The 21,523-nt window shown below is 38.7% G+C and overlaps 1 protein-coding gene across 5 annotated transcripts in view; it reads right to left on the minus strand.

The window, feature by feature from the left end:
- Nek4 (NIMA related kinase 4) overlaps positions 1 to 21,523 on the minus strand; it is a 43,345-nt gene that overhangs the window by 17,943 nt on the left and 3,879 nt on the right. Inside the window, exons 1-12 of one of the 5 annotated variants that reach the window (XR_012436314.1) lie at positions 18,681 to 18,971; positions 16,021 to 16,287; positions 14,966 to 15,163; positions 14,343 to 14,450; positions 12,302 to 12,456; positions 9,653 to 9,794; positions 5,993 to 6,400; positions 4,300 to 4,470; positions 3,632 to 3,781; positions 2,523 to 2,589; positions 1,303 to 1,461; positions 236 to 324 (exon numbers count right to left, since the gene is read on the minus strand). Coding sequence is in view for 4 of the 5 variants with exons in the window: in XM_074043921.1 (XP_073900022.1) it covers positions 236 to 324; positions 1,328 to 1,461; positions 2,523 to 2,589; positions 3,632 to 3,781; positions 4,300 to 4,470; positions 5,993 to 6,400; positions 9,653 to 9,794; positions 12,302 to 12,456; positions 14,343 to 14,450; positions 14,966 to 15,163; positions 16,021 to 16,287; positions 18,681 to 18,773 (1,982 nt within the window). In the remaining variant the exon portion in view is untranslated. Of the gene's footprint in view, positions 1 to 235; positions 325 to 1,302; positions 1,462 to 2,522; positions 2,590 to 3,631; positions 3,782 to 4,299; positions 4,471 to 5,992; positions 6,401 to 9,652; positions 9,795 to 12,301; positions 12,457 to 14,342; positions 14,451 to 14,965; positions 15,164 to 16,020; positions 16,288 to 18,680; positions 18,972 to 21,523 lie in introns of those variants that run through there. The other 4 variants (XM_020175245.2, XM_074043921.1, XM_074043919.1 and 1 more) reach the window with 4 other exon arrangements.

Genomic DNA, 21,523 nt, shown 5'->3' on the forward strand with positions numbered 1-21,523 from the left:
CACAGACAAAACTTTTCCAAATTTGATGCAAACTATAAACTTGTAGATCTAAGAAGATATTCTTTGAGAATTCTGAATAAAAATTGTATTGTGTTCATAGAAGAGATTTTTTTTTTTGCTCTAGTTATGTACGACAGTAAAAATACTACAGGTCAGAATACTATTGTAAATGCACATTTAGGATAAAATCAAACAGAAATTGTTTCCCACAGAAGAGAAAAAAATGAGAACTTACCCTTCCCTGGAATCCCCATCTGACTTATCAGTTGAACTTGTAGATGAACTTAACTCATCCTCAGACAGATAATGTATCAGTTTCCTTTCCTATTAATTTTTGGAGAAAAAAAATCCCACTTGACAGCACACCCAGATGGAACCCAAGAAACAAGTCTTAGATGCAATGACTAGACACAGTGTGCTCCTGCACGCAATGTTAACAGAAAAACCTAACAGATACAAAATCAAAGTTACTTTATCCAAGTGATGTCCCAGTTTACTCATGAAGTTCCTAAGTGAAGCCTCAGGAACATAAAGGTGAAGTTTTACAAGGCTCATTAGAGCCTTCGAAACTGAAGAAATTTCCTTTCTAGAGAGTAGATGACTAGTTCTAGTATTTTTGCTCCAAAGCAGAGGCCTTTTCCCAAAAGGAATATTTGCATTTTAAACTAGACAGAATGCTACCTAAATCAAGGCAACTTCAAGTTGCTCCTATGTAACTGTTCAAGGGCTTTAAAGGATTACCTGATATAATTAACACAAACCTTACAACTTTGGGAAATGGAATATTGCAGCCTCGATTAGTGAAATGACTAAATGATACTGGTAAAGAAACAACACTTTCGTTAATTTCAAGGAGCAGAAAAATTAATCCCCAGGGTATTACATAGAGAGATTAACATGGGTTTAGAAACTTTGCAATTACCCACTTAACCACTAAATAGTGGCCCTTCATCATCCATATGCAAGCAGATAAACTAATTTGACACAAACAGGAAACTGAGGAATGATTAGGCAAGTAGGATTAAAATCTGGCCACACAGATGGGTATACTGGTCACAGAGCAGAATAAGCAAAGTGTGGCCTAGTAGAAGCTCTTAGTAAGTCTTAATGTAAAAGAGACTTTTAACTAGACTGCCAAGTGTTATAATACCTAAAAATTTTGTACATTTAATGGGCCAAACATAATCCTTTTTAAAAAGTACTATTATTTACCAGTTGTTTATCAAAAGCAAACCAGTGTACTTTAACCAACTCTAGCCATGAAATAAATGGAGCTGACATTTATGAGGTTTACTATACTACCCTTGCCATGTGTAGACAGATTCACTTTTTCCCTTAAGAGTGTCTGATGCACCTGAGCAATGCTGCAGTCAGAAGAAAACCGTCGGGCAGGGATGGGGTGGTCTTCCTCCAGTGATTTCCCTGGTCTCGCTGCACTCAGAGTTCTCCTTACTGAAGGACCTGAAAAAAATGAATATCCTCAACAGCTGTTTTTAGTGGGCTGGTCTCAACTGAAGAGATCTCCAGCCAGAGCCAGCCAAAAGCAACTCAAACAACATATTTATCATCTCTGGTGTCTAACACCTTAGTTCAAATCTTAGCTCTGAGTCTACCAGCTCTGCGACTTTGGTCAAGTTACTTAACCCCTTGGAACCTCAGTTCCTCCCTTGAAAAAGTGAGATAATGCTGCCTAAATTTGGAAGTTACTACACATATGAAATGAGATAATGCACTAAAGATGTATACTATAGGTTGGGTGCGGTGACTTATGCCTGTAATCCAAGCTTCTTGGGAGGCAGTGCTCTTGGAGAGGATGCTCTTCTAGGCCAGGTCAGGCAAAAAGTTTGCAAGACCCCATCTCAACAGCTGGGCACAGTGGCAAGCACCTGTCATCCCAACTACAAAGGAAGCAGAAATAGGAGGATAGTGGTCCAGACTGGCCTGGGCAAAAATGCAAGACCTTATCCCAAAAATCAGTAAAGAAAAGGGCTGGGAGCATGGCTCAAGTGGAAGAGCGCCTGCCTACTAAGCATGAAACCCTGAGTTCAAGCCCCAGTACCACCAGGAAAAAAAAGTGTATAATGCTGGAAACACAATCAGCATTGAATAAATGGAAACTACTAATAGTACATTTAAATAATGGTAATAGCAATGATCACAGCCCTTGGCCAGGGCAGCACCACTCCCCTGACTCCCTCTCTGTTTCACAAAAGAGAGCATATCTCTGCAGCAGACACTGGATGTGGAAACAAATTAAGTTTCCACTTGACTTTCAGACTGAAATTTCCCAGGAATTATTGCTACTTGAAGCCTTCCTGCTCTCTTTTTAATATCCTTTTCCTCTAATGATTCCAAATTCAACAGCCTATGATGATTTTCTAAAAGGCTTACCTAAGAAATTTCAAAACCTCTTTCAATTTCCCAAATGGATTATTGAAAGTCTTGAACACTTCACAAATCAGAACCAATGCTTATGACCATGAGCCAAGCCATTAATTACTAACTAGATGAAAAGAGATCACCTGAGAGGAGCATCTCTTCCTGTGACTGCTTCAGCCGCCTTCTCTCTCTGGCTGATAACGGTCGATCCTTTTAAAGAAAGTCACAGAGTCATTTCCATTCCTAGTCACTATTTGTGTAATACCTACAAAGTGTGACATATCATCGAACCCTACAATAAAGACCTTGCACTGGCTTGTAAAGGAGTGTCCACTGGAAACCAGCCCACATCAGTGTTGTAGTTACTAGTTAGGAATGATCACAGTCCTGATTTTTTTCTTTTTTTTTTTCAGTACTGGGTCTTGAATTCAGGGTCTACATTTTTAGTCACTCCACCAGTCCTTTTTTGTGATGGGTTTTTTGAAATAGGGTCTCTTTGAACTGCGGGCCTTCTGAGTAGCTAGGATTATAGGCGTGAGCCACTGGCACCTGGCACAGCCCTGATTTCAGAGAAATGCTTATTTTTGGAAGAGCAAAAGGGACTTTTGCATTTCTTATATTTAGATTCTACTTGACCTTAATTAACTGGAGGTGACCATCTCTGAAACCACACAATCTGTCCATTTCAATCAAAGCTTCTGCTCCAAATCACAACTCTCCCTCCATTCCTTCTAGTGTTTGGCAAAAAGCAGGCTAAGATTTTTTATATAAAACAACACAGTATATACAGGACTTTACAACCAAAAAGTTTTGTAAGAAAGGTTTTTTTTTTCAAAAAAAAAAGAAAGAGATAGGGAGGGAGGGAGGGAGGAAGGAAGGAAGGACAAGCTGAGCACCAGTGGCTTACACCTGTAATCCTAGCTACTCAGGAGGCAGAGACCAGGAGGATCACAGTTCAAAGCAAATAGTTCACAAGACCCTATTTTGAAGACATGTAACACAAAAAGGGCTAGTGGAGTGGCTCAAGGTGTAGGCCCTGAGTTCAAGCCCTAGTACTGCAAAAAAAAACAAAACAGGCATGGTATCCAGATGCCTGTAATCCTAGCGCTCAGGAGGCTAAAGCAGAAAGATCTGGAGTTTGAGGCCAGCCTAGACTATTTAGCAAGTTCCAGGATACCCTGGATTACATGGAGAGACCTTGTCTCAAAAACAAAACAAAACAAAACAAAATATAACATATAATTCCACAAACCTTTAATGATGGTATCTCACTGTCACTTGAATTCTTCATAGACCCAGGGACTGGTCTACTTTGGTTTTCAGCATTTTCTTGTGTTGATATGATGTCCACTTTTCCAATAGTGGGATGAGATGGCAACAATTGAAGAGGTGCCTCTTGGTACTTAAATAATTAAAAAGGAGGGGGAAAAATCAGTTTACTGTACAGCTACCTCCAAATTTCCCCTATTGGCAAGTTCCCTATTTGTCAGTGATTTTTCCTTAAAAAGTTCACAACATTGCATTATTTTTTTTGTTTTGTTTTAAAGAGACTTCCAAAAGTGAATGACCATCTCAGAAGCTTATGGAAAGGATAGAAGCGTATCATGGAAAATACTTTAAGAAAAGAGGTAGCAACATGGTATTAAGCAGACGATGAGAGAAGAAACTGTTCATTAATCCATCACAAAGGTGTCAAAGATGTACCCTCATTAGCCTGTTCTTTTAACTCCCATACTTGCTGGGGAAGATAAAAACCCTTACTGTATTTCCAACTCATTAAAATTTGAAAACTAATATTAAGGGTCTTTCCCTTACCACCCTTCTCCATATATTCTTTGAATTTCTTAGGTGCCTTTTTAGCAACTGTTAATTGTTCTAAACAGAAAGTGAGTCTGTGTCCCAAACAGAGGCACAACTTACTGCAAAGAGATCTCTGCTGGCCTGGCTCTTTCCCCCTCTGTGCTCAGTTTGTTCTCTTTTCTTCTGCCGTCGCTGTCGAGAGAGGGAAGGTTCAGACCCACAGCTGTGTGACTGTAAATCTGGGTGGATTCTGCCCTGTTTTTCTGTAATGTAGTCACCACTCACTTGCTCCTTAAAAATAATAAAATGAAACAAACATACACAAAATAACTCCACAGAATGGAAATGAAATAAGTCTTTTGACATGCTAGACCCTCCATACCTATTACAAAAATTGCAAAATGAAAATAAGAAGGTATTGTTTTTCTCAAAATGAATGCTTATTAGCAGTGTCAACAAGTAGAGACAAAATTCTGACAGTTCATTATTCAAATGTTCCAGCTTTTTTTCTCTTCCCTCAAATAAAAATAATTATTTTAAATAAAATTTCAAACTACGGAACTACGGATTAATCTGAACTACTTATGTTTGGTTCCTTTTTTTTTTTTTTTGGTAGTACTAGGGGTTGAACTCAGGGTCTTGCACTTGCTAGGTAGGCACTCTACCACTCTGCCAGCCCTTTTTGTGCTGGTTATTTTTGAGATAGGGTCTTGTTTTTTATGCCTGGGTACCCTGGATCAAGATCCTCCTATTTGTGCTTCCCACTTAGTTGGCAAGACAGGCACACAGGTCAGCACATTCAGCGACTGACCTCAAACCATGATCCTCTGACCTCCACCTCCCAAGTAGCTAGGATTACAGGCTTGATTCCATTTTTTTAAAGCTCTTCATAACTTTTTTTTTTTTGGCAGTACTGGGGTTTGAACTTAGGGCTTCATGCTTGCTAGGCAGGTACTCTACCACCTGAGCCATGCCTTCAGCTCTCTTCACAACTTTTAATAGGCTTTTGTTGTTGTTATTGTTGTTGTTGTTGTTTTTGAGACAGACTCTCACTATGTAAGAGTCTGACCTTGAGACCCTATTTCAAAACTATCCTACACAGAATGGCTAGAAGAATGACCCAGCAATTCCATCCCTAGGTATTTACCAAAGAGAACCGAAAACACACATCAATACAAACAGTTTCAAAAACAGACATAGCAGGGCTGGGGATATAGCTTAGTGGTGGAACACCTGCGTGAGCAAGGCCCTGTGTTCACTAATATATGTGTGTGTATGTGTATATATACATAGTTTATATGAATATATGTATATATATCTTATATGTATTTATATATTCATGTCAGCATTATTCACATTAGCAAAAAAGTGGAAACAATCCAAACATTCATCAACTAACAGATACATAAATTATCACAAATACATATAGGGGAATTTACTTGGCAATGAAAAGAATACTGATGCATGCTACACCATGGAAAAACTTTGAAAATATGCTTAATAAAAGAGGCCAGACACGAAAGGCCACAAACTATATGACTCCATTTATATGAAGTACTCACAACAGGCAAATCCATAGAGACAAATGTTGCCAGGAATTGGGGGTGAGGAAGAATGGAGCGTGACTATTTGGGCCTGTGTTGTTTTTTGTTTTTGTTTGTTTTTCTAGGTGATGAAAATAGCCTTCTGAATTTAAACTGGTGAACAAAATAACTATTTTCTTAACATAACAAACTAGAGCAGACCCACACCTTTGTAACCACACTTCCAGTCCTCTCTTTCTCTGAAACCCATTCCCATGCAGATCACTCACCTGGTCCTTTGGTTTGGGGTCTTTATTTAGGTGTTGCGATGGCTTCACTGCTTCATTCCCTTCCCCATTGCCATCATCAGAGGACTGCATGGGAATCAGGTTTTCAGGCTGAACACTGGACTTGGTGTTATCCTGTAGCCTTTCTTCTTCCACTTGAGAAATATTGCATTGAATGTCTAGCTTACTAGAGGCATCTAAGAGTCTTGGCTCATTCTTTTGAACTAAGCCATCATTCATTGAGTCCCTCCTTTTGGTAGGTAAGATGTCAATATTTACCCTACTGATTGTGACTAGTGATTCTCCAGTATTGCTCATGTCTGATTTGCCAGCATGGCCTTTTAGACTAGCAGGTGATTTCAGGGGACCAATACCCATGGGTTTTTCTTGGGACAAACATTTATCTTCATCCTGAGAGAAAATATATGTTTTTTCCAAGTTATTGTAGCACTCCTCATACCATATACAAAAATTAACTCAAAATGGAAGAACAGTTTCCTCAAAAAGTTAAACATACAATCACCATATGACTCATAGGAATACACGCCAAAGAACTAAAAGTGGAGATTCAAGTGGATATATGTCCGCCAATGATTTTAGCAGCATTATTCAAAATAGCCAAAAGGTAGAAAAAATCCAATTGTTCATCAGTAGAAGAATGGATAAACAAAATGTGGTATATAATAGAATGGAATATTATTCAGCCTTAAAGAGGGGAGAAATTCTAATATATGCCATGGTATGAATGAACTAGAAAAAATGATAAGTGAAAAAGGTCAGACACAAAAGGACAAACACTGTATGATTCTACTTATATAAAATATCTAGAACAAATTCATAGAGACAGAAAATGGGTGAAAGTCTAGAAATGGGGGAAGTGAGAGCTTAATGGGTACATAGTTTCTGTTTGAAATGATGAAAGGCTCCTAGAGTGGTGATGGTTGACCCCCATACTGTGAATGTAATTAAGGACATCAGATTATATGCTTAAAAGTGGTTAAAATAAACAGCTGGAAATGTGGCTCAGTGGTAGAGCACCTGCCTAGCATGCACAAAGCCCTGGGTTCAATATCCAGCACTGCAAAGAAAAAAAAAATTTTTGAAAGGTTAAAATGCTGCTGTGGCAAAAAACAAACAAAAAAGAAGTTAAAACGTGACCAAAGAAGAAATGCAAGGATTGCTCAACATATCAAAACTAATGAATGTAATACACCATATGAACAGAATGAAAAAAAACCCTGTATCTTAACATGATAAAACCTATATATGGAAAAGCTGCAATGAATGTTATTCTTTTTCTTTTCTTTTTTTCTTTTTGTTTTTTAAATACAGGGTCTTGCTATATAGCCCAAACTGTCTCAAATTCTCAATCCTTCTGCCTCAGCCCCCTGAGTGCTAGGATTATAGGCATGTAGTACCATACCCAGCCTGAACATTATTCTTAGTGGTGAAACTGAAAGCTTTTCTTCTAAGATCAGGAACAAAGCATGGAATGCTCACCATTACCACTTCTATTCAATGTAAGATTGGAAGATGTAGCCAGAGCAATTAGGTAAGAAAAGAGAAATAAGAGGTAGTGGAATTGGAAAGTAAAATTATTTGTTTGCAGGTAATATGAGCTTGTATACAGAAAACTCTAAAGATTCCACAAAAAAACTATTGGAGTTTACTAAATGGACTTAGTAAAGTAGTAGGAGAAAAAAATCAATACACAAAAATCAGTTGCCCTTCTATACACAATCTGAAAAAGAAATTACAAAAACAATTCCATTTATAATAGTATCAAAAAGAATAAAATACTTACGAATTAACCAAGGAGGTGAAAGACAAGACTTGTACAATGAAAACTATAAAACATTGCAGAAATTAAAGAAGATATAAGTAAAGTGGAAACGCATCCTACATCTGTGGATGAAAAGACTTACTATTTTAATAATACCCAGAACAATCTATATTCTATACAATCTGTATCAAATTCTGAGTAACATTTTTTGCTGAAACAGAAAAACTCATCCTAGAATTCAGAGAATCTGAGATCCCAAATAGCCAAAACAACCTTGAAAAAGAAGAACAAAGCTAGAGGACTCATATTTCCTAATTTCTAAACATACTACAAAGCTTCAATAATCAAAGTAATGTGGCACTAAAATTAAGACATGTTGACCAGATATAACCCCCAGATATATGGTCAAATAATTATTAACAAAGGTAACATGGGTTAGTCCATTTTCCTTTAATAAAACTTAATACCATAGGCTGAATAGTTTATAAAGAATAAAATTTTATTTAGTTCACAGTTCTGAAGGCTGGAAACCCCATGTGATAGGCCATATCTGATAAGGGCCTTATTACTGGTAGGAAGTCTGCAGAGTTCCCCAGTGGCATAGGGAATCACATGGTGAAAGGAAAGCGTCTAAGAGACAGAGTCAAACTGGCTTTTATAACAAACCTATTCTCAAATTAAGCCATTAACCCACGGGGGCAGAGCCCTCATAGCCTAATCACCTTTTTTTTTTTTTTTTTCGGTACTGGGGTTTGAATTTAGGGCCTATACCTTGAGCCAACCCTTTTTTGTGAAGGGTTTTTCAAGACAGGGTCTCGAGAACTATTTGCCTGAGCTGCCTTCAAACCTCAATCCTCCTGATTTCTGCCTCCTGAGTAGCTAGGATTACAGGTGTGAGCCACTAGCCCCTGGTCCTCTTAATCACCTCTTAAAGGTCCCACTTGGTCTCACCTCTTAATACTTCACAATGAGAATTAAATTTCAACATAAATTTTTTGTGGGAACATTCAAACAATGCTACCATTCAATGGGGGAAAGGGCAGTCTCTTCAACAAATGGTGCTGAGAAAACTATGTTCACATACAAAAAAATGACTTCACAAAATTAAAATTATGCATCAAAAGATACTATCAACAGTAGAAAGGTAACCCATACAATGGGAGAAAACTTTCAAATCATGTATCTGTTAAAGGATTGATAGTCAGAATATAGAGAACTCCTAAAACTCAACAACCAAAGCAGATAATACAAATGAAAAATGGGCAAGGGCTTTGAACAGATATTTCTCCAAAGAAGATATACAAATGGACATGAAAAATGTCTGCTAATGGATGAATGGATCAACCAATTTGTGGTATGTACATATAATGGACTACTAGTCAGGCCTAAAAAGAAATGCAGTATGTATGCTACATAGTTGAACCTTAAACACACTAAATGAAAGAAATCAGACATAAAGGTCACATATTATATGATTCCACTTATGTGGTAAATTCCGGAAACAGAAAACACATTGGTGTTAGCCAGGTGGAGGAGAAAAAGGACAGTGACTGCTTAAGGAGTAAAGGATTTCCTTTGGGCTGAAGAAAATGTTTTAGAACTGGGTAAGAGGTTATGGCTACACAGCATTGTGATTAGAATAAATGCACATCATTGTCCACTTTAAAGTGGGTAATTTTATGTCATATCAATTTCATCTAAAATCTACAAACATATTAACAGCCCACCATGGAGAAAGTAAGCTAAAGGAATCACTTACAGTACAAAGTTATTGCACAACTGAATCTCTAGTAAATCACAATCATTTCCCCATAAAATAATTTAGATAACCTATTTCTTAGCATAGTTTGTAAAGCATTACCCTTTAAAAAGAAACATACCATTACATATGTCTTGGAGCCATCAGAAGAGTGGGGTTGGGAGGGGATTACTTCACAATTTGATTCTGCCTTTCTGGAAATCACTGCAGCAGCAGGCTTGGCTTTGCAGTCACCATTTTTAATGTTTTGTTTAGAGGTTTTTCTTTATGAAGAAGAAAAGAAGAAAGGGTTGTTATCAACATAGTGAATATTAGGGGGTTTTATGTATACGTTAAAATGTGCATATACATTATACTTCCTCATAGAATTGTAACATTTTATAGAGCAAAGTCTTAAAAAATCAAGGAGGCATTTTAGAAACCCGCTGTCTACAAAACATCAAGGTCATAAAAAGCAAAGAAAGCAAAAAACTACCACAGAGCAAAGAACATGAGAACTAAATGTCATATGGTATCCTGAACTGAATCCTCAAATAGAAAGTCAAATAAAGGCTGGAGTTTAGTCAATAGCAACATACCAATGTTGGTTGATTTCTTAAGTTTTCACAAAGATATCATGGAATTTAAGATGTTGATCACAGAACGAACTAGATGAGGTATACACAGAAACTCTGTATTACTTTACAACTTTTCTGTACATATGAAATTATTCCAGAATAAAAATTCTGTAAGAAAGTATCTCATTTGCAGAAGTCCCAGGATAAATTTCAAGTTTCACATGTTTTGAATAATACCACAACTTCTTTGCCAAGTTTGAGAGAAGAGATGATTAGTATACATTTTCTGACTTTGAGAATAAAATACATACAGGAATAGTGTCATACTCCAACTTTTTTGTGTATTGTTTCTAAAACTCAGCTAAACCTCTAGAGAATTCAAGGAAAGCATAGAGAACAGAGCAGTGGAAGGCCAAAGTCTGTTTGGTTAGAAATTATAAACAATGTGAAAAAGGGATGGTCCTTCTTAAGTCAAATGTGGTGGCCCACACACCTGAAATCCCAGGTACTCAGGAGGCAGTGGGAAAAGGATCTTAAGTTCAAGTCCAGCTGGACAAAGTTAACAAGATCCTATCTCAAAAACAAAATTTACGACTGGCAGAGTGGTGTTAAGCAGTAGAGCATCTACCTAGCAAGTACAGAGCCATGAGTTCAAACCCCAGTACTGCCCCCAAAAAATCAAAACAAAACAACTGGGAGCATAGCTCAAGTGTAGACTGCTAGCCTAAAAATAAAAATGGTCCTTCTTTATTACTGAGGCAACTCTAGCATTGCTTCCTGTCCTTCCAAATTTAACCTGCCACAAGGCAGAGAAGAAGCCAAAGAGATGGTGCCAGCTTTATCCAGCCCTAAATTTTAGGTCCCAAACACTATTTGGTGAAAGTAGGACCTACAGTGAAAGAAAGGAATTTTTTTTCTCTTCATAAGTGATATGAAGAGGGAACCTTTGAATGTTCTTAGAAATTAGAGCACTATTTTTTAATATAACTATTCTCTTACAGAGTAAATCATATAATACTGGTTCTCTAAATGTTCTCTAGGTTTCTAATATTAGCAATTAAGCAAATTTCAACATGTATTTGAAAGGTGATGAATATGCCACTCCAAAATATACTACTTTGGCATAAGGATTATTTTAAGCTAATAAAATTTAAAAATAAACAAGTAGCTGATACAGTGACTAACCCCTGTAGTGCCAGCTTCTCAGGAGGCAGAGGTGGAGATCAGGGGGCTTACAGTCCACAACCAGCCCAAGCAAAAAGTCAGGGAGACCCCATCTCAACAACAAAGCTGAACATGATGGCAAGTACCTATAATTTCAGAAGGGGGGAGGCATAAATATGTGGATCCTGGTCCAACTCCAGCCTCAGGCAAAAACACAAGATGGAAAAACAACTAAAGCAAAAGGGCTGGGGGCATAGCTCAAGTGGTAGAGCACCTACCTACCAAGCATGAGATCCTAAGTTCAAACCCCAGTACTATCAAAAAAAAAAAGAAAAATCAGCAGGCATGGCTGGGGACATGGCTCCATAGTAGAGTGCTTAACATGCACAGGACTGGGATTAAATTCCCAGCACTGCTCATAAAAACCAGCAGATGTGGCATATACCTGTAATCCCAGCACTTGCAGGGCAGAAATAGATGGCAGAGAACTTGACATACAGGCAAGTTTAAAGCCAGGCTGTGCTACATAAAAACACTCTGTTTTAAAAAAAAAAAAAGGAGAAAGAGGTGCTCTGACCCTATCCCCTTGCTTCCCAAAAGCAAGAAATAAAATCCCCCATACCAGAAGGAAAGTACATTCTTATCTTAAGAATAGAAAGTTGAGACCTTATTAAAATAATTCTAATCTTCCTTTAGCCTTTCCACAGTTCAGTTACCTTTCCACGACTGTCTCTCTTGTTCAGTCTAGTATAAAATGCATTTAGGTTTTACAACTTTTTGGGTTTCCATTTCCTTATGAGGGCTACTGTGTCACATAAAGCTTTTATTAAATAAATAAATTTGTATGTTTTTCTTCTGTTAATTTGTCTTATGTTGGTTAAATTCTCAGGCCCATGGCAGAATTCTGCCTCCTCACATATTCGAATCACATCATTTTACTTTGTGTTTAAAAGAAAACTCACCATAAATTCTTGCACATGAAAACTATAGAAGCTACCCTCTTTTATTCCATCTATTTAGCCCAGCTATTTGTAGGGAAAGTATCTTACGCCTTTGTGGCCTCCAAAAACAAGGAGATTTGGCGTTTTATATAAGGCTGCCTCAGGATGCTCCTCACAGAGGGTCTTTCTTCAGGCCTTTTGCTCAGCATTGTTCTTATCAGTTCTGCAAGGTCTGGACTATAAACTCTTGGCATTGGTGGCAGCTACAAAGAAAAATAATAATACAATTATGACTAGTAATCTTATAAAGCAAAGTAAAAGACAGTAGAGATTTTCTAATATTGTATTAAAGTCACATAGCCACAGAAGTAGAAAATAACCAGCATAATAGTCTATAGGAAGTGTACTGGTATTCTGGTTGTAGTAACAACTTATAAGACTGTAAAAGTATCTCCTTCAGCTAAGCGGTCCCATTTGAGAACTCCCTCCTTCAAAAATAAAAGTATAAATCTTTCTAAAGATTTATATATCAAGATGTTTAATACAGCATTGTTCTTGCAGTAGTCAACAATTGGAAACAACTTAAATTTGTGGAATAAACTATGGTTCATTCTTATAATATCAGGCAGCTGCTTAAAAAATAAAAGACAAATACTGATCAAGAAAGATATCCCTCATACATTAAGTCAAAAAAGCAGGTTATATAAAATGTGTACAGCCTGATTCCATTTCAGTTTCTCTTTTTAGTCTCTATGTAATGTACGTATATATATTCAGAGTTGTTCCTGTTTAAAGGCAAGAAAAAGTTAGGAGGCCTTGCAATAAATTGCTAGAAATGGCTATCTGCAGGGAATGGAATTAGAAAGAAAGGGAAATTTCATTATATTCTTATTTGAGTCTTTAAGTGGTAGAATAGGGAAATTTTGCTTTTTTGTGTATATTTTTTGATAGCATTCAAAGTAAAAATTAAATGAGTCTTAGAATAACATTAAAGTCAGTTAGTGATTTAGGACCTTAGAACTTAATGGTGTATAACTGGTTAGGCATGGTGGTGCCTTGCTTGTAATATCAGCACTCACGAGACTGAAGCAGGTGGATCGAGTCCAAGACCAGCCTAGGCAACATAGTGAGACTCTGTCTCAAAACAAACAAACAAACAAACAAAAACTTAATATTGCATACATATTTAACATTACAAAGATCAACTAGCCTTATGGAAATAACATATAATCACCAAGGCAACCATATCATATACAATGCTTTCTGCAGTTCTTAATCAGCTACAGGTAATTGTGATGATTATCAAAGAAACAAGTTTAAACAAGAAAAGACTCATCATAAATATGGCTCATTCAGCCATGGGTATCTTCTTATTCAGGAAATATCAATGGCCTCTCAGAGTGCCTGCACATCCAGGGACTACAGGGAGAGATTTCAAAAATCTGATTGTTTGGAGCCACTAAGCCACCTCTATAAACTAACATTAAGAAATGATCAATCCCTTCTCCTCAACTTCAACCTTTCCTACAGTAGGGTTCCACCATTCTTTTTTTTTTAGATCATAAAGTTTTATTGCTTCAGTTTCTTTTTGCTGTATTTAATGTGGCTGCCAGAGAATTTTAAATTATACATTTGTCTCTTACATTTTTAAAAAATTTTGAGTTAGCATACATTAATAATAAGAGGGATTTCATTGTGATAATTCCATACATATGTACAGAATACTTTGAACAAGTTTACTCCTCTCCACTACCTCCCCCTACTTCCCCTTTTCTGCTGCCCCCTTTTTCAAACAGTGTTTGGTAGGGTAGCACAGCATACGTAGATCTTCTTCACCCCTCAGTATCCTTTTCTTTCCTCCTCCTGCTGATCCATCCCCCCCAAAGCAGTCCTTCATTTAAGGGGCCCGCCATTTTTAACTATTCACTCAGTATTGATGATTACTCATCAACTAATCAATAAGGGCTGGTGCTGTAGCTCAGTGGTAGAGCATTTGTCCAGCATGTGCAAAGCCCTGGGTTTTACCCCTTGTACAACCAAAAAAAACGAAAGAAAGAAGAAAAAAAAAATCACTAACAATTTTGCCAGTAGCTATTTACAAAGCTGCGTTATATAAACCTCACTCAATTAATTTGAGATTTTTTTTTACCTTTCCTTCAATAATCCGATAAACTAAAGAATTCATGTCTTTTGCATTGAAAGCATGCTTCAAGGTGGCCATTTCATAGACACAGCATCCCAAAGCCCAAACATCAGACTATAAAAGAAAAACAGTAAATGGTTAAATGATGAAATACTTTATTTGCATTTTCTTCTAAAAAAAAAAAAACACATGTGGGGCACAGCATCACACCTGTAATTCTAGTTACTGTGGAGGCAGAAATTGGGAGGATTGTGGTTCAAAGCCAGCTGGGCAAAAAAGTTTGCAAGATCCCCAATAAAAAAGCTGGGCATGTGATGCATACCTATCATCCCAGCTATGAGCAAACTTTAAATAGGAGGGTCTCGGTTCAGGCCAGTCCAGGCATAAATGTAAGACCATATTTGAAAAATAACTAAAGCAAAAATGCTGGAGGAGTGGCTCAAGTGATAAAGTGCCTATCAAGTGCAAGGACCTGAGTTCAAGCCCCAGTACTGCCTAAAAAAAAAAAAAGAAGAAAGAAATTTTCCTCTGATTCACAGATAATTCTGATTTAACTAATCGGATGGATTCTGAAATTCCGGATACCCTCTCAGAGACAAGGTGAGCCAGCATACACAATCCAAGCCTACCTTATAGTTGTAGGGTTTGTTTGAGAACAATTCAGGGCTCATGTAATAGGGTGTACCAATGAGAGTGCTTGCCATGTCACCATTATTCTCTAACACTCGGGCGATTCCTAGGTCACCCACTTTGATGATATTTGTTCTTGTTAGGAAGACATTTTGGGTTTTCAGATCTCGATGAAGAATGTGTTTCTCATGTAAATACTGAGAATAGAAATAAAATTTAATTACATATAAATATATTGATTTACTTATTTGTTCCTAGCTTCTTACATATAATCAGTACTTGCATAAATTAAAGAGCCTTAATTACCTACTACCAAAATATTATTATTCTATAGTATCTAAATAAAAGGCCTAATTTATAACTTTCAAAGTGAGAAATTAAGTTCTACACATTAATTGACCCAGTACCTTCCAAAATTATTTGCTGGTGTCTTGACAACTGTACCATTTTAATATTACCTGGATACAGTAAAAAAAAAAACTATACCTACAAACTCCCACTATGAAATTCTGAACCTAATAACATTTTCAAGTTTAACAAGAATCACTTTTTATTTAAGAGAGTGTGTAAGTACTTAAACAAGGTCAATTAATTCTAGACAAGTCTTCCCAGTTCCAGAGTGATAGTTCACAAACAGTCTAACTTTGGGGTATGTGTATATTAAAACACAAACCTTCTTTTGCATTTTCACCCACTTTGCCACAGCAGGATGAAAGCTCAAATCCCCTACAGTATAGGAATATTAATTAGCCCAGCCACCTTTTAGCATGATGCACTTGATCAGCTAATAATAAACATGGTCATTCTTTATTATTGATCAACTATGGGCCCCTAAAATTGACTTTACTAGAAATATTACATGAATAAGTAATCAGCTTCCCCTACAATTATACATGACTATGCTACAGCAAAGGGACTGGGTCCAGCTTATAAATGGATTTTATAAAAAATACATTTTTTTCACATAAACATTTATGGAAAATTTTTCCTAAAATACACCTGCCATCTTCCTGTCATCTTGGAGCAAAAGGGATGCTATTAGTGTAGGTGGTACCTGTAAAGCCATGGCGATCTGTACAAACCACTCTACCACCTGACTCTCAGGTAGAAGCTGCCCTTTCTGCTCCTTTAGTTTCCGATATAGATCCCCTCCTTCACAGAAGCCCATGACAATGTAGAGCAGACCATCTCCTCCCTCCCATGACTCCTTGTAGGTGACAATATTGGGGTGTTTCAGCTGAGACAAGAGCTGAGCTTCCTGTTCAGCCGCTTGCCGCTCTCGGCTGGAGGCATTTCGGAGGTTCAGTTTTTTGATGACATACTAAGGAAAAAAAACACATATTTTTTAGAAGTAAATATACAGTTTTGTAGGTTCCAAAGTATCCAGGTACTCCCATGAGTGTTCTCAAAACCAACCCTCTAGGACTGGAGACATAGCTCAAATGGTAGAGTGCCTCCTAGCAAGTGCAAAGTCCTGAGTTCAAACCCCAGTTCTGGGGAGAAAAAAAAAAGCCAACCCTTTTTCTGGAGCCTATCAGATAACTTATTCCTTTGTTTTTTAAGAAGCATAAAACTAGCTGGGCATGGTGACTCATTATCACCCCAGCTGAGGTTACAGAGAGGCAAGAGGCTGAGGCAGGAGGATCTTGAGTTCAAGTCCAGTCTGGGCAACATAAAAAGACTCTCTTTGTTTTGTTTTGTTTTAAAGCATAAAACCAGGGAAAATATTTGCTATTACTAATGATACATTTTGGGCTTTGTTATTGGTTCTTTTGCAGTTCTGAGGATGGAATCCAGAGTCTTGCCCATGTTAGGCAAGTGCTCTATCACTCAGTTACATTCCCAATCCAGTTAATGATATTTCTCATAAGTTAGATTTATAGCCATTTGGGGTCACAAAATATTATTTTTTCCATATGCATTTTATAATTTCATTGAGCCCTTGAGCCAGATGCCTGCAGTCCCAGCTACTATGAAGGACAAGGCAGTTGGTTCACTGGGGCCCAGAAATTTGAGGCCAGCCTGAGGAACATAGTGAGAGACTATCTCAAAAAAAAAAAAAAAAGGACAGATTCAGGCACCAGTGACTCAGCCTATAATCCCAGCTACTGGGGTGACTGAGATCAAAAGGATCTCAATTCTAGGCCAACATAGGCAAAAAAGAAGAACCACCTCAACCAATAGCTGAGCTCAATGGCATGAGCCAGTCATCCCAGCAACGGTCCGGGAAGATAAAATAGGAGTCCAGGCCAGTCTGGGCAGAAAAAGAGCCCCTATCTCAACATAACCAGAGCAAAAAGGAATAGAGGTGTGGCTCAAGCAATAGAGCACCTGCCTCACAAGCTCAAAGCCCTGAGTTCAAACCCCAGTACTGAAAAAAAAAAAAAAAGACAAAGCAATTCATTAACAGCTAAAAAGTGAATCCAAGAAAACATATTATTTGATTCCTTAACCTTTAAGTTCCCTGTACAAAGGTGTATAAAAATATGGTTTGACTGTGTATCTGCCAGCAGAATGTGTCTAAGAGATACATTAGCTAATCAAAGGGACCCATGGCACAAGAGAATTAAGCATCACTGAACCTCCATACAAAAATTATTCCCACTTCTAAAAAAATCATTACCCTCTAACATCTAATATGCTGCCTTCAATCAGCTAAAAGACTATATAATTCATTTCTTCAATAAACACACACATAAACATGAGAAATACAAACTATTGCTTGAACATGAGGGCTCTTATAACTAATCTCCCATCCTCTGTTGAAAAATTCAATGATTCCCCAGTGCCTACTGAATAAATTTCTTAAGAAGCAGTTGTGTTTCAGGCAGAGCATCCAGCACCTACTTGAAATAAGGACGATTTGGTGAGGTGGCCCAGTGCTTAGGGGGACATCTCCTCTCAGCTTGCCTGGTGCTACTGGGTTGTCTTGATATAACTATTAATAGTGCCTCCCTTTGCTTTCAAAATTGTCTCAGTTCATACAAAACATGATATGGCACCCTATTAATAAGCCATATTATCCTGTGGGTGATGACATACAATGCCTTAAGCAAAGGATGAATGACAACATCAGATTTAAGTTTTAGAAAGATCACTGAGTCTGCAGCGAAAGTGATGAATTAAGGGAGAGCAAGAAAGTGACAGGGACTAGTTAGGAAGCAGTGGTCTTAGCTTCTCTGGAAAGAATGTCCTGAATTGGGGTAGTATCAGTGGAGATGGTATTACTGTCAACTTAGTGATGGGTCAATATAATCAGAGTCGGGAACATTAAAGAGAAGTGTCAAATGTCCAGTTTGGGCAACTTGCATGGCTGGTGATGCTACTCACTGAGGTGTGATGGGAAGATGATGAGTTTTAAGTGAGCCCAGAATCTTGCAGAAAGATGTTTGGGGCCCTTCATTCAAGCAGTAGTGCTTGCCTGGCTATGCTGCTAGGCCGTGCGACTGCATGATTCCTGCTCTCGTGAAATTATCAGGGGTGGGAGAGGGGTGTGTAGATCAAGCACACCAATTAATACTACGAAGGACACGTAAGGAAGTTTGGGACGCATATTACAGAGGGTTTGGCCTCGTCTTGGTAGTCCGGGGCGATTTCCCAGAAGTAGTGCCATGGAGATACACTACTGCACACCACCCGGACCCAGTCCTTTGGACGACGTCCTCGCTGCATCCCAGCCCTACCCGTCCCTGGCCGGGCCTGGACCCCGCTGACCTGCCTGCCGTCCCGTCGGTGTTTCACTAGCGTCACCTCCCCGTAGCTGCCCCTGCCCACGATCCGCACGTAGCAGTAGGCGGCCTGGGGCATTTCCCGGCGCGGGCCCAAGTTGAGATGCGGCGGCAGCAGCGGGTAGGGCAGGCGGCTGCGGCGGAAGGACCCTCTCAAGCCCGAGAAGATGCAGTGGGGTGGGCTGTGGAGGCGGCCGGGCCCAAGCAGGAGCGCGAAAGCCCGGCCCACCACGACGCCGCTGCCATAGCGATCCCAACAAGGCACTTCTGCGCATGCTCATGCATCCCCCGCGGATCTGCCATAGAGCTGACAGCTGAGCGGCCAGAGCGGCTCTGTCGCCCCGGAAGGAACTGTCATAGAGTCTCGGCTCTGGGAGGCTAGAGCGACTCCGCCAGGCACTGCGCAGGTGCTGTGGGTCTCAGTTGAACAGCTGTGGTCCCTCACCTTGGGAGTCTGGGAGTCGTTTATGTATTGTGCGGTTACTGGTTCTAAGCGCTTCGCAGATCTGGCTCATTCATTCTACAAATATTTATTGATCGCCTATGTATTTGGCCGACGGAAGTCCCTGTCTTCCTGGAGCTCACATTCTAATGAGAGAAGTGACAGGGGACCTTTGCCAAATCCTGTCCGAGAAAGAGCAAGGCCGCCAAAACAATCCACCATTTGTTCCAGCCAACACTTGCCTTTCCTAGAGTATTTACTTTAAAAGGCGAGCAATTATAATTCTTTCCTGCGTCCCTTTGAGAGATGTATCTCCTACACCCCCAGGAATGTCTTTGGCAAGGACAGAAATCCCTTCCTTTAAATGCAATCATCAGAAAGTTTAGGAGGACAGAATACTAACTTCCATAAGTGCCAGCTACAGACACAGTTGGCTTAATTACTTTTACACTGACCAATCCTTTGTTATTTATTTATTGATGTATCTATTTATTTATTTAGAGACAGGGTCTCACTAGATAGCCCAGGCTGCCTCCTGCCTCAGTCTTCTGAGTGCTGGAATTACAGGCATGAGGTACCAGTCCGTTGTAATTTTTCACTCTGTTTAATCTACAGTGAGACCCTTTGCTCATCCCTCCCTCCTCTCTATTCCATCAGTCTCCCTTTAAAGTGACACAGGCACCTACCTTTGCACAAATTGAAATGGAGCTCAGCTTTTTTCCTATTGCTAGTAGTTACTGAATAAAAATCTGTTTCTCTGCTCTAACAAATACCTGGCTTCATTTATCTTTAACAGTATCATCAACTAGAGTTCAATATTTATGGTTCTTTTAGTTTGGTTTTCTTGTGGAGATGAAATTGGCATTGCAGTTAAAATGTGCAAATATTAAATGTAAAATTAGATAATTTTGACAAATGCCTTTACCCAATTCTATTAAGATATAGACCGAGGATATGAAGAAATTAGAACCCTTGTACCTTACTGATGGGAATGTAAAATCATCCAGCTTGTTGTAAAATATGGTATCATAGTTCCTCAAAAAATAACACATAAAATTATCCAGCAATTTCACCTCTGGGTATGTATCCAAAAGAATTGAAAGCAAGGGCTCAAATAGCTATTTGTACATCTGTGTTCATTGTAAAATTATTCAAAATAGCCAAAAGGTAGAGGCAACCTAAGTGACCATTGTCAGATGAATGGATAAAGAAATTGTGGTATATACATACATTGGAATATTATTCAGCTTTGTAATGGAAGGAAATTCTGACATGTTTTAACATGAATGGACCTTGAGGACATCATGCTAAGTGAAATAAGGTAGTCACCAAAGGACATACATTATATGATTTCACTTAGGTGAGGTATCTAAAGTAGGCAAATTCAGAGATAGAAAGTAGACAGTGGTTGGGAGGCAAGAATTGGGAGCTGGGGAATCTTCTCTTTTCTTGGTTTCTAGAGGTTTCTTGGTTATCCTGCTCTCTCTGTCCACTCCATTTCCCCATTTGACTTCTCATGTCCCCTCAGGTTTGATGCTTTCCAGGGTCCTGTGTTCTACCCTCTACTTTTCATCCTAAACCCAGAAGGTGGATGAAGGGACTGGGGGTTGATGAATGAATATTTGAAAAAGCACCTGCTACATGGATTTGGAAGAAGTCTCTATAGTTGCAACTAAGAGACCCACAGGGGCCATGAATTAGGTGCAACAGAGAGGTATCAGCAGAGGCCAGACCACACAGACCTGGGAGTGTGTTAGACTGGAGAATGCCTGGAACAGAGTGATTTTTTTTTATACACACCACCCCAATTTTTTTCAGTACTGGAAAATGAACTCAGGACCTCCCACATGGTAGGAAAGCACTCTACCACTGAGCATATCACCATCCCTTTTTATTTTTATTTATTTATTTTTGGCTGCACTGGAGTTTGAACTTACAGCCACATCCTTGCGAGGCAAGCACTGTACAACTTGAGCCACACCATCAGCCTATCTTTTTTGTTTTGAGATCCTCCCACCTCAGCCTCCTGAATACTGGGATTACAGACTATGCCACCATAGTCTTTTAAAAGTGATGGCTCTGATGTGGGGAAAAAGGAACCCTCTTACACTGCTGATGGGAATGTAAACTAGTACAACCACTCTGGAAAAAAATTTGGAGGCTTCTTAAAAATCTAAACATTGATCTACCATATGATCCAGCAATACCACTCTTGGGGATATACCCAAAAGACTGTGACACAGGTTACTCCAGAGGCACCTGCACACCCATGTTTATTGCGGTACTATTCACAATAGCCAAGTTATGGAAACAGCCAAGATGCCCCACTACCAACGAATGGTTTAAGAAAATGTGGTATTTATACACAATGGAATTTTATGCAGCCA

Source organism: Castor canadensis, chromosome 10 (genome assembly GCF_047511655.1).
Source record: "Castor canadensis chromosome 10, mCasCan1.hap1v2, whole genome shotgun sequence".
NCBI classification, from domain to species: Eukaryota; Metazoa; Chordata; class Mammalia; order Rodentia; family Castoridae; genus Castor; species Castor canadensis.